Raw genomic sequence first — 27,614 nt, 5'->3', positions numbered from 1 at the left:
TCAGTTACCAAACGAGCAGAGAGCAGGCGAGAGTAAAGGAGATAGTGAATTGCTCAACCGTGCGCCACCGTGATTGCGCTGGATACACACGAGCAACTATTTACCAATAAGCAAGTTTTCCATGAGCCGCAAAGTTTCACTGAGAGTTTTTGGATGAGATGCTGCTGGGATGGTGGTGATGGTGACGCGAGGACCACCTACATGTCAGGCTCGATAAATAAAGTCACCTTCACACCTGGACGAGTCGTGGTGGACCACAGAAAGGAATACAGTCTTTCGGGAAGACCATCCAACTTCAGCACCATGCCAATTTAATCCGATTCCTCCTCCCCTTAAGTTTCGCCTGCAGTGCTCTGGATGGAGAACTAACACTTATGTTGTTTCCATGGAGTGAGTACCTTTCTCTGCGGATAACTTTCAGTGGCGCATATGTGGATTTCTTCCAGAATGTTGCTGCCGAAACGGCCCAGGTGCTTTTGGGCCATTGTCAATTCTATTTCTCTTGCGTCTGAGCAGAGCCGGGGCGAATTCTGTCCGCTTTAGGAATAGCTTGCGTATTGCACAGATCACGGTGCAAGTCACAGGTTGGTCGACGACATTGATATTGACAAGACCAGCATCATTCCATTGATTACTATGCAATTACAACTGATCTCCATTGTTTTGATCTTGCATTGTATGGAATACACAAACTGTCAGCAGCATCACGCATCCAGTCACCGGCTACACAGTAAGTCCTGCGCACTGCTCACCTGATGCTTTACGCACACCTGCACTCTGACTTATTTTTGTCTTTTGAATGTGTGCATGAACTTATGTTTGCTAAATCTTGTTCTCTGAGAATTTGGACTAAAAATACATATTTTTTAATAAAATTAATTACATTGCGTATGATCTTAAAAAGCGTATTGATATGACAGACAGAACAAGTGAGACTTTAATTGATGAGTTAGGAAATACGTTTTTAAAAAAGATTTTTATTTTATGACTGTGCCAGTTAATATGCATTGCAAAATTATGTATATTATAAAGCAAAAAAAAAAAAAGGAAATAGAGAAACATCATCACTAAAACAATCTTCTGTGAAAATCTCCGCACACAGCGTTTATACAATATTGGCATTATTGCTAAATATATAGACTATTAAATATGCAATATATATTTGTTTTTGTCTATCTAATGCTATCAGTAGTATTTTTTTTTCAAGCAGGTGTGCGCACTGTCGCGTGCCTTTTTTGTGTAAACCGTGTGAATGCGCATCGACTTTATTGGTACCATAACTTCCCTATGCATATATATATCGTTCTCGTTTCTCACGGTCAGCCCAAATTCTTGTTTTGATCGCTCTCTAGCGGCCATACATTACGCAGAAAACCTGCAAATCTGGCCGGGTTTGACTTGCTTTTGGTACAGAAAACAGCTTGAGTAGTCCAGAAATCCAAGATACAGCACGGGTGCATCAGTTTTGCGCCATTTAGCTGAAGAAGTTTATTTCTAAAATGTATCCAAAGTCTATTTGTTTCTCTTTGTTTGCTTTATATATAAAGCAAACCATTTTTGGTTCATCAAATAACCTTTTAACCTCTTCAAAGAACCATTTCTTTCTTACTTTTTTTAGTCTGTTAAATCTTTTTTTAATTATTTGTTTTTAAAGGTTCTTTTTGAAACCGTACAATCAGACAAAGATCCTTTTAGGGCCATCATTTATATTTACAATGTATATACACTCTTAAAAATAAAGGTGCTTCAAGCGTTCATACACCGTTGCCATAGAAGAACCATTTTGGTTCCCCATGAACCAATTTTTATACTCTAAAAAAAACCTTTTTCACTACAAAAAGGTTCTTCAGATGTTAAAAGTTCTTTATGGAATCAGTTTTTTCTATGCCACCATAAAGCGCCTTTATTTTTAAAAGTGCATGAATATTTTTGGTTTACATTGGAAGGGGAAACCAAATCGTTTAACTTTACTAGACCAGACATTCTAGACTTTGAAATAACAGTGCGTGACAGGCTACAGAACTGCTGAATTGTAAATTTTCTTTTAGCGAGTGAATTTCTACGCCACAAATAGAAGTGGAAAGGCGCGATTAGAGTGAACGTGTAAACATGTGGTCTGAATTAGTGAATGACAAAGCCAATTAGATGTAAGGGAACACATTTTGGTGTCAGGAGCCACAAAAATGCCATCATAGCTATGTGGCACCAACAGTTTTATTTCCATTCTCCTACTTCAGACTGCAGTAATACAGAGGTATTCAAAACATGAACGTGCTATCCATATTTTCTCTTGATGCCAAAAATGAGGTTTGAGGTCCGGGCATTGTCTTCAGCATAAAAAATATGTGTGCTTATGTGGCATAAAAATGTGCGTCTGGTTAGCACTCTGACAGCTTATTCGGTACACATCTATGAGGTTAAGTCAAAGACAGAACAGTGTTTGGTTATCATTAAAATGTGTTTTTACAATTTAACATCGGTTCAAACCCGTGACCATTTGGGCTCCTAATGCAATGCTATACTGCTGAGATATACAGGAGCACATTTTTGCATATTTCATCATATTATAATTTGATTCAGAATCTAAACGTTAGTTAGGTTTTCAGAGTGATGCATATTCAGGTCAATGCTAAAGTTGGTCCACTGGTGTTTGAAGATGGTGGGGGGCAGTCCCGTGTCAGTGACAAACACAAAATAATGATAAGTCATCCGTTTATTCATATTCAGCAGTTATGATTCAAGACTGCTAATTAAGAGACAAAACTTGGGTGAACGACCATAACAAATTTATCAGTTCACAGCAAGTGACCAAACGGTCAGCCGACCTCATACATTTCCTGTCTTTTTTCTCTTTCTCTCTGTGTGTGTGTGTGTGTGTGTGTGTGTGTTAAAGCATAAAAAGTGCAAGCCACAAGCTTTCATTTACACATTTTAAATGCCAAGGAATTTAACGCATTTGGTGTGTGTTTATGTGTGTTTGCAAGCCTTTAGTTAGACCCCTATTTTTAAGTCAGTCTATGCACTTAATTGTTGCATCTGAGATGACAGGTTGACATAGTATACGCTTTGTAGTATGCACTTTCTAGTATGCACTTTTTCAGTGTTAGTGGATCACAGGGGTAGTTAAAGATGAGGTCATTATTCACCAATAAACTTTAAGGTCTTATAAATACCATCAATGCCAAAGGCAGTGTTTGCTGCATATCCAGTGTTAACTCATTTCCTAGCGGACAAAGTCGTGTGTTTTCTTTCTAATTTGCTTGTGTGTGGCCTCTCCATGTTGTAAATATCCCAGGAAATTGCCTCGTCAGCTTGACTTTTGGGCAAAGGGTAAATTCTCTTCTTTAATTTCTACGTCTGACATTATGTTATTTAATTAAGTTTTATCCGTGCCTCTTCGCCGATAGATTCTGGGAATCCTTGTTTTTGCGGTCAAGGAGTTGAAACCGTGGCAAAGCGATTTCAACGTTCTGATTTCAGGAGTGCCTGTGCGGTTGTTATGCAAGCTGACCCAGGGGCTGTGGCGGCGCGAGGGCAGGCAGAATTCCTCTGTGTAAAGGGTTCTGTGAATTAGAGAGGTTTGGCAGGAACATATGTGGGCAAATGGACAGCAGTTGTAAAGATTGCTTAGATATGTCAAACAGAATATCCTTGATCTATGGCAATCTGGCGGCCAAGGCTGAACTCTGGGAATCAGGCGAGGGAGTTGGAAAAAAATGATGCCCTAGCCCTGTTCAGTCGTATGGAATGTAGGACCAGGCAAAGAACAGGTTGAAAACAGCTTTTCTGCTTCGGTAGCACCACAGGGATAAACTTATACTGTTTGTTTATTTGTTTTCAACTACAGGAGCTTTCTGAGAGTTTGTTGAGGTTGATATTATAAACAACCTCTTGCTTTTTGTATGTTTATCTATCAGCTTTCCAGCACTTGTTTTGTAAATTTGCCTGTAAAAACCCAAACTGTCAACACGTAACATCAAACCCTGTCAATTCTAATTATATACTATTGAAAGCACTATTTTTAACCTTTTAGAAGTTGAGCCACACTATTTCTTATTTTGCCCTGCCGTGCCCCCATCCAGATGCCATATGCCTAGGTCTGTCCATTTTAAACCCCAGAGCCTTGTATCGTCTTGAAATGACCTTGGAGAGACACCTGGAATCAATTGACTTCAATCAGAGATTCTCCATGAAACAGACAAGGAGCAAATTTCATTATACACTACTAGCATATTTAGGGAGTCCTGGTCCTTTGATTTGATGTCTTAAAATAGCAGAATGGGACGTTCCACTTATTCACTTCTCAGCCTTTGTTGCATTCCAGACAGGCTGTCAATCAGTGCGTTGCCCAGCAACAGGCAACTGTTCATTCGACTCTTTGGGGGGCATATTTTTGTTGTGATTTTTTTAAGAATATCTTGACCATTTTTAAGGGATGCACCAAGAAGAGCTAAAGCAGATATTAGGTTACACTCAGAAAAAAATCTGGGATATTTTGAACTCTGCGTTGGGTCAAAATTGGGTTAAATTAAACCATAAAATGTTTTTTTCACCCAACAATGGGTTAAAGCAACATAGCATAGGTTAAATTACAACCCAATCGCAGTTGGGTTCGTCCTCTTTTGACCCAATGTTGGGTTGAAAATAAGGAGTGTAAGGTCTTGCTCCAGTCCTCATTCACTTTTATTAAATGAAATTTCCTTCAAAAAAATTCACAATTTGGGTGCTCCGCTAAAAAAGTCGGAGCTGCAACAGTCCACACGTTTAAAAAAAAAATGTTGGGTTATTTTCAACAGTGTTGTGTCAAAAAGGGACAAACACAAACAGTTGGGTTGTAATTTAACCTATGCTGGGTTGTTTTAACCCCAAATGCTGTTTTTAACCCATTGTTGGGTCAAATATAAACATTTTATATCCTAATTTAACCCAAGAGATGAGCTTTACCCTTTTTGGGTTGAAATTAATCCATACTTTTTGTAAATTGCAAAATTCAAATTCGTACTTTGGTTTTGGGGTCATATATATATATGGGGGGGGGGGGGGTAAAACATTCAAGTTCCAAAGACTTCAATTCAGTTCAAAGTAAGATTTGTGGCAGCCACAGTGTTTATAAAATAAATAATTTTAAGACAGACTATTTGTTGTTTTTTTGTACTGAAATTTTATGAACCGTGACCCCAAAACCAAAGTACGAATTTAAATTTTGCAATTTACAAAAAGGATGGATTAATTTCAACCCAGCAATGGGTCAAAAAGGGTCAAGCTCATCTCTTGGGTTAAATTAGGATATAAAATGTTTATATTTGACCCAACAATGGGTTAAAAAAAACAGCATTTGGGGTTAAAACAACCCAGCATAGGTTAAATTACAACCCAACTGTTTGTGTTTGTCCCTTTTTGACTGTTGCAGCTCCGACGTTTTTAGTGGAGCACCCAAATTGTGAATTTATATGAAGAGTTTGATTCCAAAACGCAATAAATCCATTTTGACCAATTTTGGTAAAAACATGTTTTTATACCAAGAATATATGAAGAGTTTGGTTCCAAAACGCAATAAATCCATTTTGACTAATTTCGGTAAAAACATGTTTTCTATACCAAGAAAGTGTCAAGATGAAAACCACTATTTTTTGTTACAAACTTTCACATAGCATCTTTAGGTTATAAAAACATAAAAAATTCAAATCCATAACTTGATTTTCAAAGATTTATTATAAAAACGGATTATTTTTTCCACAAAAGTTTTTATTCAAAATGCTATAAGTCTATTGAATCAATAGCCTATATAAATGTGCATTCATCTTTGCCATGTTATATTACTAGTTGTACACTAATTAAAAATATAAACATTAATGTCATTAATCAAAACACATACTTTGTCATATTAAAAACACTGTCATTGCTGCGGTTATACTTGACGTGCGTAAATTATTAGATGTTGATGGCTTATGTTTTTTTCCTCTTACAGAAACCATTACAGGTTTATCAATGCTATTAAAGTTTTTTTTTTTTTTTTTGTTGATCACGAAGTACAAAGTAGATGAGGAAAACTAAGAGTCCGTGTACTCAACGCACCGCCATTGTTTGTTTACATTGCGTGGAATGGTGCGCTGTAATTTGTGGAGCGGATTTATTGCATTCTGTGGAAAAGGAGGAGTGGCGTTTATCGCATTTTGGGAAAAAAGGGAGAAAAGATGACAGAATAACACGGCGGATATTGGGTAAAATTAAGAATTTACTTTTAAATACTGACATGATATAGTACTGATTCTGGCAGTAACTATATATATTTTTTTTAATGCCATTTATTGCGTTTTGGAACCAAACTTTATATATATATATATATTAAAACTTTTTGTTTTCGGTTACAAGTCATTAATTTCGAGTTAAAAATCTTAGTTTTGAAATTTAATATGTATATGTATCACGTTTCAAATTTGGAAATTGGGCGTAGAAATGTATCGGTGAATAATAAATTATCTATCCACAGTCTCCATGTCTCCATGTTAACATTATTCCATTAGGCTTGTTTTTTATGACTTGGCTTATAAATGACAATCAGTGTGTGTTTCTCTGCTTATTTTAAGATTTCAGTCACATATTTGGGCTTGTTAGTGCTTGGCCACGATTATAATAAAAGTACAAGGGCTTGACAGAATGTGTTTTTCTTTACAACTTCTGCCATCTTCAAATCTTAATTCAAAATAATGAAGCTATGGTGTGCAAATATTAGTCACAATCCATATTCGTAGGAAAAATAGACAAACCCATTCTAACCCATCCATACAAACAATCCCAGCAAACAATTTTTGAATTTGCATTAATGCATTTGACAGACACTTTTATTCAAAGCAATGCACTTATCACTTATCACAACTTATGTGTGTCTTTCTTGGGAATCAAAACCCATGACCTTTGGGCTTTTAATGCAATGTTCTACCAGTTAAAGTGGTTGAATATTACATTCATTTCTAACTATGTCACCAGGACGTTGAGAAACCTCTTCGTCATACATTTGTGGTAGGTCACGTATTCTCTACCGGTGGAGAAACGCTGTTGATCATGGCGGGTTCCTCTCTCTGTGCGCTTATGATCACAAAGACTACTGTGCTGCCGTTTGCGTGCAAACCCCGGTATGCACCGTGTCTGTGTTGATTAGTGTCTTTGCCGGGAGAATCCACAGATGACCGTGCTTCCTGTCGTGTTTATTATTACACTACATTATGGTCGCCGTTGTAGCCCTAATTGATGGCTCTGTTCTTTTCTCTGTGAACCTGGAAGCATTTAACTTCACCCCACCATTCCTGTTTGCTTTTATATATGTTGAGCATACCAAAAAACCTGAATGCCAAGTATGTTTTGAAGGTGTTTGCTACTTAAAAGTACTGGCAGAAGAACACAGGTTTTTATTGTATGTCTACTATAAGATCTGGTATATCTATGCTCTACATTAAAGCATTTTTGAGACGTAAGACTATTTTGATTCAAGTGACATTTTGAGGAAATTATGGGGCTTAGCATAATTGAGGTCACATTGCACATATGACAACTAACATGACTTTTTCAATGCTCGAAACTGATAATCAGCTGTTGCAATCTTCAGTTGAAATGTTTTTTTAAATACTTTGTGCTAAATTGTTTGTTTTCTCAGACAACTAATTCCCTTTATACATGTACCACTTTTATATCACTCTGTGGTTTTATGACATTTTATTAAAAAAAATACATTAATTTATCATAAATTATGTATAATTAAACCTCGGAATTCAAAGTTTTAAAAAGTTTTAATTTTCTTTGGGCGGCACGAAGGGATGCACCAGACACAGGGGGGGCTCTTAGACAGCTGATCATTCTGTGAGAACTCACTCTCTTCTGATTCTAATGTAAAACTGATTTTTGTACCACAGAGTGCCAGGTAGGCTGTCAAACCTGCTCGGTTTACAATGGCTGTCTGACGTGCAAACCCAAGCTTTTTATTCACCTGGAGAGGGACGGCATGAGGCAGATTGGAGTGTGCCTGGCCTCCTGCCCTAACGGTTTCTACGGCATCCGTTCCTCCGACAAAAACGACTGCACAAGTAAGACGCATGCTTTATCTCAGCATCTGTTTAAATATTTATACTGCAAAGCACTTTAAGTCTACGTTACTCTAATAGAGTCACAGACTTAGACGTAAGGGTTAACTGGTTTGTTTTTTTCAGAGTGCGGGTCAGAATGTGACTCGTGCTTCGACAAGAATTTTTGCCTGCGATGCAGAGCGGGCTCCTACTTACACAAGGGCAAGTGCATGGAGAGCTGTCCAGATGGGCTGGTGCCTAGTGATACCAAAAAAGAATGTGTACCTGGTGAGAAAGACCACATCTTTATTTTCAAATCCAGTCTTTACGATTGAATGGCCACAATGTCATTTTGCAAGTGATGAAATCTTATGTGTCTGTTTAGACAGCATAGGTGTCATTTACACTGGGGACGCTGGGGACATGTCCCCACCACTTTTTGAAATGGCTGATTTTGTCCCCACCACTTTTTGAAAGTATTTGGTTAAAATGTTCTGAAAAATCACACAATACCTGTACGACTTACATTGCAAAAATGACTTTCTTACTTAGTATTTTTGTCTTGTTTTCAGTAGAAATATCAAAAAATTCTTAAATCAAGATGCTTTTTCTTGATGAGCAAAATTACCAAAGAAAATAAGTCTAGTTTTAAGACGAAAAATATACAATTTAAGTCAATTTGTGATTAAAACAAGCAAAAATATCTTTCAATGGGGTGAGAAAAAAAATCTAAAATAAGCAAAATTTTCTCACCCCTTTGGCAGATATTTTTGCTTGTTTTAAGCACATATTCACTTAAATTGTATAGTTTTTGTTCAAAAACTAGAATTATTTTCTTACTTCATTTTGCTCATCAAGAAAATACATCTTAATTTAAGAATTTTTTGATATTTCTACTGAAAACAAGACAAAAATACTAAGTAAGAAAGTCAGATTTTCAAGAATTTTTTTCTTGTATTTTTGTCTTGTTTTCAGTAAAAGAGATGCTTTTTCTTGATGAGCAAAAATCTAGTTTTTAGACCAAAAATATCAAGTTTAAGTGATTTTGTGCATAAAACAAGCAAAAAAAATCTGCCAATGGGGTAAGCAATTTTTTTCTTGAATTTTTCTTGAATTTTGTGTTTAAGAAAAATGTTTAAGATTTTTTTGCTTACCCCATTGGCAGATTTTTTTTGCTTGTTTTATGCACAAAATCACTTACATTTGGTATTTTTGCTCTAAAAACTAGACTTATTTTCTTAGGTCATTTTGCTGATCAAGAAAAAGCATCTTAATTTAAGAACTTTTATATATTTCTACTGAAAACAAGACAAAAATACTAATATTTTTTGCAGTGTATGGCTTGTTTTTGTGATCCAGGGTCACAAATGTTGCGTTGTATGCTTATGGTGTGTTTTCTTTTACATAATAATGAATTTCATTGTAATCATTGACTGAACGTGCTGCTGTTTTCTACAGTATGGTGCTTTGGCACTGTTCGGTTGAACTGGTGTTGTAGGTACTGTTAGTCGACATTGTTGAGGGATTTATGCTAAGTATTTTTGTGTTGTTGACTAGCCTACGCTATGCCCATTTTTGATGCGCCGTTATTCAATATTTTTCCCGTCCTGCTATAATGTTTTTTTATCTGATTTTTTGTCCCCACCACTTTTCAACACAAACTGACGCCCCTGTTAGACAGTATATTCAGTATCCTCTGTGTCTGCATCTGTTGCTATGGTAATGAAAAAGTGAATGCAACAGAGTTTGCTATATATCGTCTTTTAAATAGCCGCCTTGTAATGCACCAGCGTGACCTTACGTATTACATAATCACGTGGAAAGGTCATTAAAATAATCCAGTCTTACTACCGAGATTCATGATAGGAAATCTGATTGTGAAAACATCTTTCCAAACTTAAGTATAAAAAATCATTGCTTTGCTGTTAACTGAAAGTCCATATCATCTGACTTTACAGCGTGTCCAGCGGACTGTGACTCCTGTCAGAATAGTGACACATGCACACGGTGTGTCCCGGGACACTACCTCCTGCATGGACAATGTCATCACATCTGCCCAGAGGAGTTTGAGCCCAACGATCATATTATGGAGTGCATCCCCACAGGTTAGTCTCCATCTCACAACAATAAATACACTACATCTTATCTCTTATACATTTTACTACAGGTTGTATATGCATATAACCATGTATGTGACAAATAAATATCTTGAATCATACTATACTTCTCTTCATCATCCTGTTGTTGACTGTCTTCCAGTGCACTGTGAAGTGGGCGACTGGAGTGAATGGAGCCCCTGTTCGCGGTCAGGGAAAACCTGTGGCTTCAAATGGGGTGAAGAGACGCGAACACGAAAGGTCCTACAAAACCCCACTCCGAAGGGGACTCCGTGCCCGCTGGTTTCTGAAAGGAGGGAATGCTTTGTCAAGAGAAAAAGATGTAAGTTGTTTAGCTGGTCATCTTGAGGTTAAGCATTGGTTAGACCTTTTTAGACCGTGTCACTGTTGTACCTTGGGCTGCTATGTAAATCATTTTGACTGAAAAGTAGGAATATATCGCCCTATAATCAGTTTCAGCATATGAAAGCATTTTTCCATCTTTTTTTGAAAACAGCCAATAATCCAATTAGTTTTTATCCTGGCAATCAAAAGGGAACAACAGAACCAATGCTGTGGGATTATTTTGAATTTGGTCACATTTTCTAGGATTTAATGACTTTATAATTTGAAACATGGAGTAAAGGCTAAACTAGTTGTTTAAGTTTACTTAATGGGGACATTTCACAAGACTTTTTTAAGATGCTAAATAAATCTTTTGTGTCCACAGAGTACATAAGTAAAGTTTTAGCTCAAAATAGCGTATAGATAATTTATCATCACATGTTAAAATTGCCACTTTGTAGGTGAGTCCCTCCAGAAAAACATGATTATTACAATTTCAATTTCATTATTTCATTATTTCATTGCATAAAATTGCATAAATATCCCGCTTATTCCATCGCATTTTTTAAGAAAACGCGCCACAAGATTAATGATTTTTGCCCGCAACAATCACAAAAAACTCTTTGTTCGTGAAGGACTGTGTAGATGTGAACAAAAATCTTCCGTATTGGTTGTGTCCTTTTAAATGCAAATGATCTGATCTCTGCACTAAATGGCAGTGCTGTGGTTGGATAGTACAGATTAAGGGGCGTTATTATCCCCTTCTGACATCACAAGAGGAGCCAAATTTCAATGACCTATTTTTTCACATGCTTGCAAAGAATGATTTATGAAATCTAAGTTACTGGGTTGATCTTTTTCATATTTTCTAGGTTGATAAAAGCACTGGGGACCCAATTATAGCTCTTAAACGTAAAAAATTTCAGATTTTTATGATATGTCCCCTTTAATATACAGCATTATTGTAGTATATTTACAACAAATGAACAATGATAATTTCGATACTTTCCTAACCAAACACCAGCAATGATGTGCAACCGCTATTATTGGTAAGCCTTTACCCAGATTCCAATTTTCATTCCAAAAACGCTGAATCTGACCAATTTATTTGCATACAATGGCTTGTTTTGCATCTTAAATTATAAGCGTAGGAGCCAGAAATATTTTTCGGACCAATGCAAAACAAATACATGGAGCAGAATCAAGCATGGACTCGAGTTGTTACTGTAACCATATTTGGACAGTTCGAATGTTTATTTTTTCAATGGTATTTGTGGTACATTACTGCTTTATGACAGACAGCAGGCCAACTCAACGTCCCATCGTCCTCCACCTCATAAACACTGAGGACCTCAGAAAAGAGAGGAAGAACAGAGAGGAAAAAAGCAGGGCTGGCGAATTAGGAGGATATCGGTTCTTCGGCTCTAGAGAACAATGATACAGCTCGCAGCCACAAAAACACAAAACAGCCACGTCACACATAACATCATTAACAGACCAGTGTTAACTGTTGGTACCAGGCAGGTTGGAAGGTGGACCAGCCAGCGAGCGTACCCGTGATATGTCGTAAAGTGTTTTTAGCTGTTCAGTCTGTTTATAATTTTTATGCGTTCCCTGTGCGAAGATGTTTTTTAAACAATGCAAATCAGTTAAGAAGTCTGACAAGGACACCAGCATCCAATGAAAAGCGTATGTTGTTGATCTCCTCAGCAAGGTTGAATGCAATACAGCATGTACAAGAAAAACATTTTGTGCACTTTTGCAAGTTAAATATGAGTCAGTGCAGTGTGTGGATCTGCCGGGGGCCACGGGTAAGGTTGCCGTTTACACACTGCAGGCTCGGGTTATCGACCTCACCCCTCGCTTGTGATTACCCCGACTCCTGGAACATCAACTGAGTCCTAATTATCTGCCGGGGCTCTGTCCTGGCCATGTTTATGTTCCACATACACGAGTCGGGTCAGTGGTCTGCCCCCCCTCCACAAGCTTAAAGTAATCCCCAGCCGTCCTCTGACAATGATACATCCTTGTCCCCCTCCACATGATACATACGCTCAAACACATGCAGCTGCTTTACTTGTGCATTGCTCCAACCAGATCCACCCTTCATCTCCCTTTACTTTTCCTTTGTTTTTTTCTTCGTGTTATTTCTCCTTACCTTTTTCTGACATGGCTTTGTTCAGGATTTGCTGGGCTTAAAGTATATTTGATGAATGAGACATTAAAGAGCCAATATGTTGCCCGTTTTTACAAAATGTAAGTGTCAGGTGTGCCTAGAATGTGTTTGTGAAGTTTAAGCTCAGAATACCCTACAGATCATTTATTTTAGCATGTCCCTTATTTGGGTGGGAGCAAAAAAGTGCTTTTTTTCGTGTATGTACCTTTAAATGCAAATGAGCTACTGCTTTCGGTTAGAAATATATATGATTCCTGTCTGGGACAATAGTGTATTTAGCTGCATGCTAACATGTGCTAACAAACACATGTAGAAAAGCTTTTGGGTAAACGTAACTAATCAGTCAGTGGCTATGGGCGGTACTTTGTTAGTGTGACATCACATTAACAAGAGAATCAAAACAGCATGTCTAATGAGACTGCTCTGGTTTAATTGAGATTATAAAAGGATGAGTGGGTGGATTTGTTTTCTATTGTAGGGTGGTTGTGTTCACACATTGACATACTGACCTTGTAAAGTAGGTTTTGCATAATATGGGCCCTTTAGCACATGAAAAATTATTATCATCAGAAACGTTGGGGGTAGCATCATATAACAGTGCCTTAGCGTCTTCCCTTCATAGAAATATGGTGGTGACCATGGGCGAGCACAACTCGTTTTCAGAAAAGGAGCTCAAATGCAAAAGCGGCTAAATGCCACCTTCGCCAAAAATGATCCGCATGTCTGATGAAAAAAATTGCATCCCACCAGCATTGTTTTGCGTGAGTGTGTTCTTGTATCCACATAACACACCGAACTGAACTGTCAAATGTTGTACGTGCCTCACTTCTGCCCTGCACACATGCGCCAACCTCCCTAAGGGAGAGCAACCATACTGGGTCTTTAAAGCCAGGGCATTCCTCTTGTGGGACGAGCCGGAGCCCTTAATCCCTGCCTGGCTCCTGCCAAAAGCCCCCGGACGACAACACGCCTGCCGGGGAGGATGTAAACCCTCCCACCCCCAGGGTTCATTTATAAAATCGTGCCCGACATCGTATCCCGTTTCAACCATCTCCACCTCTAAGTCCTCAAATCCAGTAAGCCGAGACGATTTGGGCCGTCAGGGTTGATTTTAGCTTGTTTCGCATTTTATTGACTGTTACGCCTCCTCTTTTCCATCTGGCTCGACACACTTTTTTTGCCTCTCATCTCCTTCTCCAAGATCTCCTCCTTTTCTCCCCTCTCAATCACTCTTTCAAGCGTTATGTATAATCATAACCAGACGACTTATTTTTCATATGTTGAAACATCTAGATAGATGCAAGTATGAAATTCCAAACTTGTAAGTTCCATTCCAAGCTTGCAACATATCTTAAAGGAGTATTAAACTGCAGTTCACACATTTGCCCAGATTGTTGATGACATAGAAGTGATGGATAGAGCCATTTGCATGTACTTGTGCACCTGTAAATGCTTTAAAATGCAACTTACACCTCTGTCTCCTACTTAAGCCAAGAATAGGCCTTATTTAAGTCGTTTTAAAGGGACACTCCACTTTTTTTTGAACATATGCTCATTTTCCAGCTCCAGTTAAACATTTAAGTTTTACTGTTTTGGAATCCATTCAGCTGATCTCCGGGTCAGTACCTCTTTTAGCATAACTTAGCATGATAATCCACTGAATCTGGTTAGACCATTAGCATTGCGCTTAAAAATAACCAAAGAGTTTAAATATTTTTCCTATTTAAAACTTGACTCTTCTGTAGTTACATTGTGTACTAAGGCCGACGGAAAATTAAAAGTTGTGATTTTCTAGGCAGATATGGCTAGGAACTATACTCTCATTGTGGCATAACAATCAAGGACTTTGCTGCTGTACCATGGCACTGCATAATATCATTGCACCTTTTGCAGCCAAATTACGGCAGCAAAGTCCTTGGTTATAACGCCAGAATAAGATTATAGTTCCTAGCCATATCAGCCTAGAAAATTGCAACTTTTAATTTTCTGTTTGTCTTAGTACACAATGTAACTACAGAAGAGTCAAGTTAAAAAGGGAAAAATATCCAAACTCTTTGGTTGTTTTTTAGTGGGATGCTAATGGTCTAATCAGATTCAATGGATTATGCTAAGCTACGCTAAAAGTGCTACCGCCAGACCCGGAGATCAGCTGAATGGATTCCAAAACTGTAAAAATCTAATGTTTAACTCTAGGGGAGCTGGAAAATGAGTATATTTTCAAAAAAAGTGGAGGTGTCCCTAACAAACTTACCTTACAAGAAAAATACTAGTGTGCGTCTTTTTACAAAATAGTAGCACTGATATATTTTAAGATATTTAAGTGCAAACTGTTTTTAGTCAAGACCTCTCAAACATGTATTTTAGTCTGGACTAGACTCCATAGTGTCGTTTGTGTCTATTTTTTATTTCATCATAAGCACAGTCATTAATCATGAATGCATTAGTTGCAAAAGTGATAACTAGATGCTTGGAGATGTTGGTGTTGTGTTCCTTTTGGATACAAGTCATCGCTTGACAGTTTATTGAAAACGTTGACAGCCTTCCAGCTCTGAAAGGGTGACGGTAAACATATCCATAATAATCACAACAGCACTCTGCCCAGACAGCACACATACATCTGGCCGACGTTGTGCCGACTTTCAAAGTTCCATCGGCAAGATGTCGCTCAGGGAGCGTTTGCTCATTGGGAAGATGTCGTCTAGATGTCGGCATCTCGTCGCAAATGCCCTCGGGCCGATGTTTAAACGATGCAATTACAGCCGCTCTGCACGGGCTTTACCGTGCATTTATTTATTAAATTAAACCTTTATTCATTCACACTTATGCAGAATAATGTGCTTCTTTGCAATAATAACTAAAAACAAGTACACCACTGTCAATAACCGTTGCAAATTTATTCATTTGACAAATATAACACATAAACAACTTGGATAAATCAGTAACAGAATATTTACATGTGTCACACATAAATTACATATTCTGTAACTATTATACACTGCTATACTACTGTGTAAACGTTTTACTTACACTTAACTAAATTATTTCTTATACCCTTCAAAATAATATACTCTTAAGGTATATGATTCAATTACGTTTGTGGACAAAAATATAGTCTCAACATATACATTTATTTCAATTGAGAACTAAAATTTAATTTAAAACTTTTTTCAAATTACTTGGACAAAATGATAAAATAAACAAGTAATTCAAGCCCATAATACATAGAAATTTCTTAAAAAATATCTCAGGGTGAGATGTCAAAAAATTACTGAAAAAACCCAAGGGTATATATTTCAAATTCTAGGCAAAGGGTGGCTGCATTTGAAATGCTAAAATATAACAGTTTGGATTTCAGAAGTTTTAGTCTCAAGATAATTCACATATGTTGTACAAATGGGACACGGCCTGTGAAAACCCAGCAAAGTATTTCTTTGTGACTTACTGTTTTCTACATAAAATCATCCTACACAATTCAGAAAACATTCTCTGAAAATATAATCTTGACATATTCAATACTGACTGAGTAAGGTCATGCCAAAGACTGAACTCAATGTTAAATCAGTAAATTCAAACTTTAGATGTCATTAGATTTTAAGACAGTAGCCTGGATTTCATATACAAGGTCACATATTTATGTATCTTAGAAATATATTGTAAATAATAATGTGCATGTACATAACAAAAACATTTAATCATAAAACATTCTCGACAGGTCTTCTGTCTTTATTTTCTGCACTCGTCTCTGCAAGCAGTGCCTTTAAACCTTAGAGGTTCCTCTTTGTTGCCTTTGTTTCCTGTCCCGAACACCGCATTTTAAACATCTGGATACCACTTCTTCCTCTCCATGGTTCCTCTTTGTTGCTTTAGGATCACCTAAATGGAAACATCCAACAAAAAATTATTAATCATACGATCACATTTTTATATTTAAATTTAGGTGCCTATGGCAAACATGAACAATCGTGTATATTGGATAGATAATCAAAAAGTGGACCCACAAAGCATACAGTACTTTATGTAAGCATATAAAACATCTGGTCTACTGTGTTGTTGCATTCCTGAGTGTCTGGCTGTGCATTATTAACAGTGTTAATTCTTCTTTGCATCCTCAGCTATACTTAAAATGAGTGCTATAGGAGGAATTAATGCAAATGTCTTGAAAATTATACATTTTATTGTTAGAGATATCTAAAGTTAACAGTCACCCACTTGCTTACCACCAAACTGTGTTGAACAAGTGCTTGCATCAGTGTTCATGTAATCGAGTAAAGTATAACCTTATTCACACAGCACTTTGGTCCCAGAAAATATCCGTAAAATTGGCAGACAGGCATTTGTGTGAACGCAAAGATGTTCTGGGATTGTTCCAGGAAAGAGGACCTAGTAACATTACCGTAAGATACCTGGAAAGCCCTCTTTGTGAATGAGACACAAAAACAATGGCGTAGTTTTGAAGTTATGGTTCAGCTCTTTAAAACAAGGGTTTTACAAAGGTCGGCAAACTGGACTGAAGCAGAGATCAGGAAACTTGTCACTATCCACGCTGAAGCAGAGATCATTTAGCAGCACAACAGTTCTAGCACATCAGGTGCTCAAATGAGCTTATATTAAACAAAATACATGTGCGTCATAGCAACAAGATATACCGTTCAGCTCTTTAAAACGGGGGTTTAAATGAACATTTACATTCACAATGAGAAATGTCTGCAAACTGGACTAGAACAGAGTTCAGGGAGTTTCAAAAATCCACTTTGAAATTGGGTTAATTCATGTGCATACTAGAACAGCGCATCACGCATTCCATTATAGTCTTATCATAAACAAAAATCCAGTCATCTGCAGAGAGAAATAACCAATAATAACAAACCTTCAGACACTGTGGATAAAACCTATCAAGTGCAGGACTTTAAACACATCATGTGTCTTTACGGCATAAACACAGATTCCGGAAAATCATTGGCAGTGTGAATGAACCAAAAATCAAATGGTCCTGGACCAAGTATAAGTATAATATGAATGGGCCCTTCTTCAATGTATCGTGTCTAACAGATACCAAGTAGCAAAGTTTGTCTCACCTGTGGGCCACAACACTTAGTTCTGTCCTAGTATACGCCTTAGTCCTCGGTCTAGATCTCACCCAAACACTGTAAACGGAGCAGAACAGAAATGTTCATTTGTAAGTAGAAATGATAAGTGGACCCAGATTTGTTCCAGAATGTATTAAATGAAAATAACATGGTCTGCTTTGTCTAAGATAAAGGATAAAATGCACTGTTAAATAAAAGACATTTTAAAAGGGTTGAGTTGTCTGAACCAAGTCATCTTGTTGCTTTGACGTCTTTGTTTTAGTTTATCTTTACCCTTCTGCTTGTTAACAGCACACATCATCAGTAATGTGCAATTATCACTTTATGCATTACTTTATTATTTTAATGTTAAACACACCTTCAGGATCGTCAGTGTACTTAAATAGATAAGACTGAGCAGTGTTGATTTACCACCAGGGATTTTGATCTGTAACTGAATTCAGTCAAAGCAACAAGATGACTGTCTGATGACTCGAATGAGTTAAAGGATTACTCCTCCCACCAAAATGAAAATTGACTGATTATTACTTTTTTAACAGAACACAATCAGAGTTATATTAAATCATTTCCTGGTTCTTTACATTTATATATTGTATTTATATTTTTGCTTTATAATGTCATTGACTGGGATCAATGTTTTTCAAAGCTCAAAAGTATATCCATCCATCATTAATGTAATCCATATGTAACCCAGTGGATTAATAAATGTCTTCCGAAGCGAAACAATACTGTTGAATCATCCCTCTATCATCTGTGTGTGCGTGCACATAAGCGCTGGAGCGCGCTGCGACACTTCGATAGCATTTAGCTTAGCCCCATTCATTCAATGGTACCATTTAGAGATAAAGTTAGAAGTGACCAAACACATCAACGTTTTTCCTATTTAAGACGAGTAGTTATACGAGCAAGTTTGGTGGCACAAAATAAAACATAGCGCTTTTCTAAGCTGATTTAAAAGAGGAACTATATTTTATGGTGTAATAGCACTTTTGGGAGTACTTCGACTTGGCGCAGTAACACTCGCCCTCTCCCATTATGAGAGTGAGAAGGGGAGCGGACTTTTCAGGCGAGTCGAAGTACTCCCAAAAGTGCAATTACGCCATAAAAAAATAGTTCCTCTTTTAAATCCGCTTAGAAAAGCGCTACGTTTTATTTTGTACCACCAAACTTGCTCGTATAACTACTCGTCTTAAATAGGAAAAACGTTGATGTGTTTGGTCACTTCTAACTTTATCTCTAAATGGCAGCATTGAATGAATGGGGCTAAGCTAAATGCTATCGAAGTGTCGCAGCGCGCTCCAGCGCTTACGTGCACACACACAGATGACAGAGGGATGATTCAACAGTTCTTAGTTAAGGTAATAACATATTTTAATATTGAAAATGAGTAGACTATTCCTTTAAGCATTGAAGAACCAGGACCAGTGGCGGACAATGACTTATTTTCCGAGGGCGCACAATGCAATGCGAAGCTCATCCCAACATGTATGTAGCCCGTCATGTGTGTGGTTCGTCATTTTAAAATATGTGTTAGGCGTATCACATGTGAATCACGTGTCATTTCAAAATAAGTGCCTGCTGCACACACGTCATAATGGTATGATAAAAGATACCTGCATTATCTCATGCGTAATCAGAGTTTAATGTTAAGTGAATGTGTTGTGTGTATTTTGTGAACGTGAGCATCTCTTTTATCATAAAAGGTTTTGACGCGTGTGCAGCAGGCACTTCTTTTGACAAGACACGTGATGCACATGGTTTACATGATGTAACAAACACATATTTTTGAAGACACGAGCAACACACATGACACTCTGAACACTTATTTTGAATTCGCACCCCTCAGAAGAGCAGTCACGAGCCGCCACTGGCCAGGACAGTATTTAATATAACTCTGATTGTGTTTGGCTAAAGAAAGAAAGACAAACATCTTGGATAACATGGGGTTGAGTAAATAATCCTTCAAAGCCAAAAGTTTACGTAAAAATTATAATTGTATCATTTACTCACCTTCATGTTGTTATAAACTTGCCAAAAATTCTTTAATCTGATAAATGATGTCAATCATACAGTTGATGGTACCCATTGACTTCCATAATAGGAAAAAGACATTTTATTGAAGTAAATGAGCAGCTGTGTACTTAACATCATTTATCAAAATATCTTGTTTTTTGTATATCACAATAAATAAACTCATGCTGGTTAAGAACATAAACCGGGCCTGTGTGACCACTAAAGCACAATAAAAAACATGTAAAGCTATCTTACCTTGAAAGAAAATTTGACATGGACTACTGAAAATCTAATGAAGGAAAAAGACAAAAAATCATATATTATGCACAAACGTTAAAAACAACATTGCAGTGTAGTGTTTAGTATAATGCTTTTCAAATAAGTAAATTCAACTTATATTATTTGTATAGTATATATCAGTACAGGGACATGCACAAGTTTGGGCACCCCTGGTAAAAAATTCTGTTAATGTAAACATTTAAGCGAGGGGAAGATGAAATGATCTCCAAAAGTATCCAAAGTTAAACATGAAACGCACATGATTACCACTGTATGTAGTCCAGTGCTGGGATCGTCTGAAGTCCTTGCAAGGGTCGATGTCATCTTTCCATTTGTGTTAGGTCATCTGACAGAGGCAGGATCCAGACTGCAGCTCACATAATTGCTAGTAGAAATAGAAAAGCAAATTGAGAAAATTTGCATGACTGCTGTTCATAGCTTTTTAGGTAGTGGATGGTTGTGATTATTAAGTTATTTATAACCTGAGGCAAAGGTTAGTGAATGCAATTATGTGCATGCTAGACTTAGAGCTGTTGCTTTTGGTGGATAGAATCAGCGGTGTCAATTTCAACGTCGATAATTAGTCAACATAAATATTGTGTCATCACGACAAAAATATAGCCTTTTCCCCTTTGACATGGCAGATTTAAATGCAGATTAACATTCACAATGAGAAAAATCTGCAAACTGGACTGAAGAAGAAATCAGGGGGCTCGTCACTTTCAGCTATGAACATTCACCAGCATAACAAAACAGCGTGTAACACAGTGCTTCCCAATCCTGGTCCTCGAGCACCCCCTCCCAAAAACTTATTTAAAACACCTGATTCAACTTAGCCTCCTTCCAAAATGGTAAACATGTCTCCCTAACAAGCTGATGAGTTAAATAAGGATACATCTAAAACTTTTTGAGAGGGCGTGCTCGAGGACCAGGATTGGGAAGCACTGGTGTAACGCACTCCTTTATGATCTTATCATAAACCAAAAATACACGTGTGGTTTCTCGAGAGAGAAATCACGGATAAGCAAACTACAGATACTACGAAAAACCTACCAAGTGCATGTGTGTGAAAGCACAAACAAATCTAGATAACTATTGGCAGCGTGAATTAACCAAAATCAAATAATCCCGAACAACTCCCGGATGTGTGCTCTGTATTTTTTCCATAATATGTGTGTGAAAAGGGCTACAGACATTAACCATTCATTGAAAGCAAGTTGTCCATTGAACCTTAAATGTCCTTGTCAGTATCGGGAAAGCGGTCCTGAAACAAATATCCTCGTCGTAAGAGATGTACGGCGTACTGTCTCGACTAAACATATGGAGTCCTTCTTTAGGATCTCTGACTGCCGCACTCTGATGTTGTTCACCTGGCGTGTAACACGACAACCCAAATTGTCTTCATTATCCCAGGCACCTGCACAGAAACATTGAGAACACAAGCACCAGGGAAGCAGTGAGTGTGCGTCTTACCTACACCTAATGTAGCGTGTACATGCCGGCCGATGGAGGCCCCGGTGATCCCAACATAGGGGGGAGAAGCAGTTATAAGTCGGTATCTCAAAAGCCTGAGGCAATGTGGTGGGAGAAGTGCTGGCTCGTGTCTTCCACTGTCGGTTTGCTGGCATTGGAGAGAATCTCATCTGGATTGATCGCATCCTAGATGTACATGCCCTGCACAGAGAAACAGATGGCTTAGTACCTCTATGTCCTATCTCCGATAAAACTAATATGACAGTATGGTAAAGATCAAAAACACTTAGGGTTAAAGTCAAATAATAAAAATGTTTGTAACAGCTGGTTAAAAACAACTTACAGCAAATGATGTTGTGATCTGTTTTGCAAAGACATAAAACATAATAATTGAATATTACAGATTAACATAAATGATGTCCAGTTACACCCACTAAAATGTCTTGAGGTGTCTGTCAGTGAAATACTTACACAGCAGTGCCAATGACCTGTTAACACACAAGAAGAGAGGAAACATATATGAGGGAAATATTAGCTAAGGAAAAAGGCAAGAAATTTATTCAGTCATTTCCAGCCCTTGATGTGTTTAAAATCCACAGTATGGCAAAGGACTATGATATGAAACACCTGTTCATTAAATCACTGTACATTTCATACATCTGATATACAATAACGTAAATCAGATTGCACTGTGCATAACAAAATGGTTGTCAAAAAATCTGAACTAACTTAAATAATGTCAATGTAAACATCTTTTGTTTGTTTTGTTTTTAAATTTGCTGCCATTGTAAGCACTCAAACTATCATACAGATCATAATAATACACTTTATACAGTAACTAAAACTGCCAGAGCATCATAAATATATATAGAGACAAAAATCATATTATTCACACTCACTAAATGTGTTTAAAATGACAATTTACCTCAGACAAGATATTTGCAAAAGCTTTTCTAACAAACGGGACAGAACAATTAACCATGTTATGTTGATCATTTAAACATCAAACAAACACTCACAATGAAATGAACAACAAAAATTACTATGTTATTGAACTCAATTATATAATCATCGATAATCATCCTCATATTTTTCCTAAAATTTAAATTACCTCAGAATACTTCCAACTGCTGTTCAGAAAAGCAATGGCCATCTGCCTATATTAAGTTCATCGTTTACATAGCAACAAAAACACAATACTGAACAAGTGAAAGGTATTTAGATTGATAAAAATAATGGAAATTATAATCTCTATTAAATAAAACATTTTAGCAAAAATGCATCAAATCTAAATAGCGCTGCTAGTACTACAAACGTTATGACTTTATTTGCTGTGCTGTAGTAGACGGAGTGCCTTATACTAACTTTTAAGACTTTAAATATAAGATTTTTGTCGAAAACTTACCTGAACCACGTACGTCTGCGAAGTCAGCTCCCGCATTTTTTCCTTGTTCATGGCAAGACGAGACTGGAGTGGCTTCTCTGGGTTAAGGAATATATCGCCATCTGTTGGTTTGGCATGCTCATGACAATGCTTCATACCGGGGTTTTGCGTGTTCGAGTTGACGTGGAATTGTCTGTTTTTTTACAAAGGAGGGGAACACAAAACAATGATACGTGTAAAACAAGCCAATAATCCCTTATTTGTACTCACTTTCCCGAGTTACCTTTTCTCTAACTTACTTGAGTATTAACGGCGGCTGGCAACCAGCGTATGTACATTACTACCCCCTCCTGCTTCGGATTAATGGAACTTAGCAGCTGTGTGTCATTAAAAGCAAAGAAAGCGCTGCTATTTTATTTATTTTTACTTTTATTGTTGAGAATTACCCCACTGATTGCTAGTTTTAAAGGCTGTTAACCACTTCAGTACTCTGATTAGGGAGGAGTCATCAGATTTCGCTTTTATTTATGCAAGTTTCAACCTTGTACACATGCCTGTATTCAACTGAGGTAGTTTCTGTAATAAACAAATAAGACATAAAAAATAACCTGTCTACATACGGATTCAACCGTATTACAAATGAAACATCATGAACTCTCATATATACACTAAGCAAGGATATAAACTACGGAAAGAAAATTATAATAGCATAAATCACGTTATGCAGCATTATTATAGCAACAGATAACAAACTGTAGAATAAAGGATTATGCCCATAATAAGAAGAACTAAACATATTGCAGGTATTAGTGTTATAAGCACCCGTGCTAACGCAAGTGTTAGCGCGATTACACTGATAATTATACAGATCACGAAACAGCGGCAAAACTGGCGTAATGCCAGAAATAGTTACGGTGCACACAAACATTAATCATTAAACATAGTATAATGATATGAACTTACTGTGTCATAAACTTTAACTTGCACAAAAGGATGCTGCACACGAGTGAAAAGCTTGCGAACTCTACGAAAACTCCAGCTAGTATACTTTCGTAACAGAGAATACCACACTTACGCTAGAAACGTATATGCTTTAAACTATGCACTGCGCATTTCACGTAACCCAACACATTAACGAGATAAGTTACGTACAATAATAGATAAACCATAAAGAATTCGCAACATGTATATTATATTAAAACATTTACATTTACTTAACGGATTCCATTTTTCTTCACTTATTATCATTTACTTAGTTCTTGTACATACTTGATACACCCATGATGTCGCCTTTGCTCTGGTGGGTTGCATAGCAAAGGGAGGAGTAACTGGACACGCACCAACAGAGAGAAGCGCGGCATCGGCCTCCGGTATAGTTATCCGACCCAAAGCCGACGTAACAGACAAGCTTGATGAGCGGGAAATACCGTTGACTTGACTGAAGATTTGGCCGATGCCTGGCCGATACTTATTAGATGTTTCAGATAAGGAGGCCGACGTACGCTCTTGAGCCGACGTCGGGCAGACGTACGTGTGCTGTCTGGGTGGCAGTGTTGCGCCTTGGTTTGTAGGAAAGTCCGAGGATTATGACTAATCCATTGATCTCCGAATCGCAACGACAAAGAAAACAGTGTGTGCAGATGGAACTTCCTGTGTTTAAAGAGACGGGACAGCGAGAGGGGAGGTGACGACAGCGAGTGGAAGGGAAATGTGTGTTTTGATGGGTCAGACACCCCGCGTGAATCAGCCCGTTTAGAACGCACAGTACAATCAGAACACAGTCACCGGATGAGGTTATAGCTGTCTGAAGACTAAACAGGCGTGCTTGCAGCGGCCCCCTATCGCTTTGGCTGGACCCCAGGAATGTGTGGGTCAGTGTGGGTTCTAGCGGGCAGAGAGTCGTGCTCCCCGGCACCAGAGAGAGGGCGGCTGATTAATAGAGTCAGTGCAGGGTGAGGGGGGTATATGCGGGGGAGAGGTAGCTGTGCACCTCAGCGTTTTTCGATGCTCGATAAGCCTCTAACAATAAGCAAGCAATTGGCTCGCTGTGAGCGTTGTGCAAGAGGTGATAAAGTAATATTAAAAGATTTTTATTGTAAGGTTTTCTATTCCCAACAGTGAAGATGAGCTCTGTGTAAACAGTGCAACAGCAGTTTATCTGTTGTTGTTAGATTGTTCTAGTGTCAAATGTTCAGCTGGGCAGCTTCACCTTGGTTGCACTGCCTGACAGTTTTATTCCAGAGAGACTTAAAGTACTGTAATTGCAGAATGAGTTTTCCTGGAAGAAACTCGTGGACTTGTTGCTCAAGAGCACAATGGTGATAAAGCTCTCTGATTCTGCAACTGATGGGTCACCCCCACCTGGGAGTAACCAATGCGTTTCAACTGAGTAAAAATCAAAAATGAAAGTGATGTTAGTATTTACACTGTAAAAATTCCTTATAAGATAAAATAAGTTGTTGTACAAGACTGTCATCTTGTGGTAAACCAGAACACAAACAGCATAGATCACCAAATGGTTCTGCTGTTTCACAACCTTATGGGCCTTGTAATTCGTTCAACGTGGATTTCAAATTCTAAACAATCAATGAAATCTACTCATAAATGTAGTGATGATTACAGGATGAATGTCTCGCAAGAACAACGGTCAGCTTTAGTTAAATGCGTAATGCATGATGGGACAACCATCAAAGCTTGATTAATAGTCTGATACAATAATTGAACAAACCTGTATGGCAAATTAAGCGGCCCAGATGCCTGCCATATTTTAACTTCGTAGTGTGATTGATGTTTGGCTAATGGTGACGTGTGTCATATTTTCAACTTTAACATACAGTATGATCTCAGTAGGACGTTCAGTAGGGTTAAAGGTACGTTCCACTTTTTTGGAAAATATGCTCATTTTCCAGCTCCCCTAGAGTTAAACATTTGATTCTTAAAGTTTTGGAATCAATTCAGCTGATATCTGGGTCTGGTGGTATCACTTTTAGCATAGCTTAGCATAATCCATTGAATCGGATGAGACTATAGCATCACGCTAAAAATTACCAAAGAGCTTCGATATTTTTCCTATTTAAAACTTGACTCTTCTGTAGTTACATCGTGTACTAAGACTGACGGAAAATTAAAAGTTGCGATTTTTTAGGTAGATATGGCTAGGAAGTATACTCTCATTCTGGCGTAATAATCAAGGACTTTGCTGCTGTAACATGACTGCAGCAGGCGTAGTGATATTACGCACTGCCCGAAAATAGTCCCCTGCCATTGAAAGTTACTAAGGAGACTATTTTCCGCTGCTGCATAATATTATTTCACCTGCTGCAGCCATGGTACATCAGCAAAGTCCTTGATTATTACGCCAGAATGAGAGTAGTTATTCTTTAGCACGATGCTAATGGTCTAATCAGATTCAATGGATTGTGCTAAGCTATGCTAAAAGTCCTAGCGCCAGACCCAGAGATCAGCTGAATGGATTCCAAAACGGTAAGAATCAAATGTTTAATTCTAGGGAAGCTGGAAAATGAGCATATTTTCCAAAAATGTGGAATGTCCCTTTAACTTTACTTTTTTGAACATCCATACCAGCCCCATCTAGCAATGCCTGCCCTGCCAATGAGTTTAAGATGGTACTGTTTATCTGACAAAGAGTAGGTGACTGGCATATGGTTTTACAGCAAAACCTCACTCTGTCAAAATCTATCTTCGCAGGTAAGCCAGGAAAAGGTCCGCGGAGGGGAGAGAAGAAAAAACGCTTACAGGAGAAGGAGAACACGGAGGGTCGTCGCGAGAGGAAGAGAGAGCGAGAGCAGGAGTCGAGGGACCGTGAGGACTCGGATAACAGAAATAAAACAGAGCATAGACGCCGGAGGCACCAGAGCAGTGAAGTTGGATCTGTATAGAGAGATGCTGCTCCTCATATCTCCCCTGCCTTTCTTTTCCCTTTTGGTCCATGTCAACCCACCCTCTTAACCCCTCGTGGAGGGGGTATTGCTGCTACCTGTATAATTTAAACTGTATATTTTATACTGTAAATGCACAAGAGAGAGGGGACACTTGTCATCCACACCATTGCAGACAGTGAGGACAACCTTAACCTTCTCTTTTAAAAGGGCACCTCTCACTCCCTCGGGCCCGGACTGAGACTGAACTGTATACCGTGGGGTATTCAAGAAAATGCAGTCCAATGATCCATAGAATGGGTTTTATAAGGGGGTCCAGGTACAGCGCTGTATCATGGTTTGAATGTAGGTTTTTGAGACATTACGTAGAGTTGTCGTATAAACGTTTGTCTTTTTTTGGCTGAATAAATTAAAAATGAGTACGCTTACTGCTTTTGTGGACATTACCTGCCTTTGAAGGCCATACCTGCTTGTTGATTTGTGTAAAATGGAGCAGGCTGACTGATGAACTGTCTTACTTAATACTGGATGAACAAAGTGTTGATTTGCCTGTCTATATAAACAGGATCTGAGCTTATCTGGAGCCATCTGACCAGAAATCAAAAGCACCTGTATGTCAAATAAACTATACTGTGTTTTTATGTGTTTGTTTTTTCTTGTCTTAATAACAAGATTAAGTCTATAACAGTGATTGACACTAAAATAAATGATCCGTTATGTGATACATGAAATTTTTATGATACAAAGTTGATTAGCATTAGTAATTTATTCAAATAATAACATCTGTAAGATCTGCACTAAAATA

At 37.8% G+C, this 27,614-nt stretch overlaps 1 protein-coding gene across 1 annotated transcript; it reads left to right on the top strand.

Annotated features, from left to right (window-relative positions):
- rspo3 (R-spondin 3) lies at nt 1–27,448 on the top strand. The gene is made up of 6 exons (XM_065298565.2): nt 1–730; nt 7,908–8,078; nt 8,202–8,345; nt 10,016–10,162; nt 10,317–10,496; nt 26,619–27,448. Exons 1-6 carry the CDS (start codon nt 637–639, stop codon nt 26,807–26,809), a joined length of 927 nt encoding a protein of 308 aa, XP_065154637.1. The 5' UTR covers nt 1–636; the 3' UTR covers nt 26,810–27,448.
- Nucleotides 27,449–27,614: the final 166 nt, after the last annotated feature.

Source organism: Paramisgurnus dabryanus, chromosome 13, assembly GCF_030506205.2.
Source record: "Paramisgurnus dabryanus chromosome 13, PD_genome_1.1, whole genome shotgun sequence".
NCBI lineage: Eukaryota > Metazoa > Chordata > Actinopteri > Cypriniformes > Cobitidae > Paramisgurnus > Paramisgurnus dabryanus.
Note: the sequence above shows the minus strand (reverse complement) of the source record. Positions and strands in the feature narration are given on the sequence as shown.

Bases quoted from the DNA above. Each gene is read 5' to 3' on its own strand.
- rspo3 (XM_065298565.2), top strand. From the start codon at position 637: ATGCAATTACAACTGATCTCCATTGTTTTGATCTTGCATTGTATGGAA. The intron at 10,163-10,316 runs GTTAGTCTCCAT...ACTGTCTTCCAG, and splicing joins TATGGAGTGCATCCCCACAG to TGCACTGTGAAGTGGGCGAC. The intron at 10,497-26,618 runs GTAAGTTGTTTA...CTATCTTCGCAG, and splicing joins CTTTGTCAAGAGAAAAAGAT to GTAAGCCAGGAAAAGGTCCG.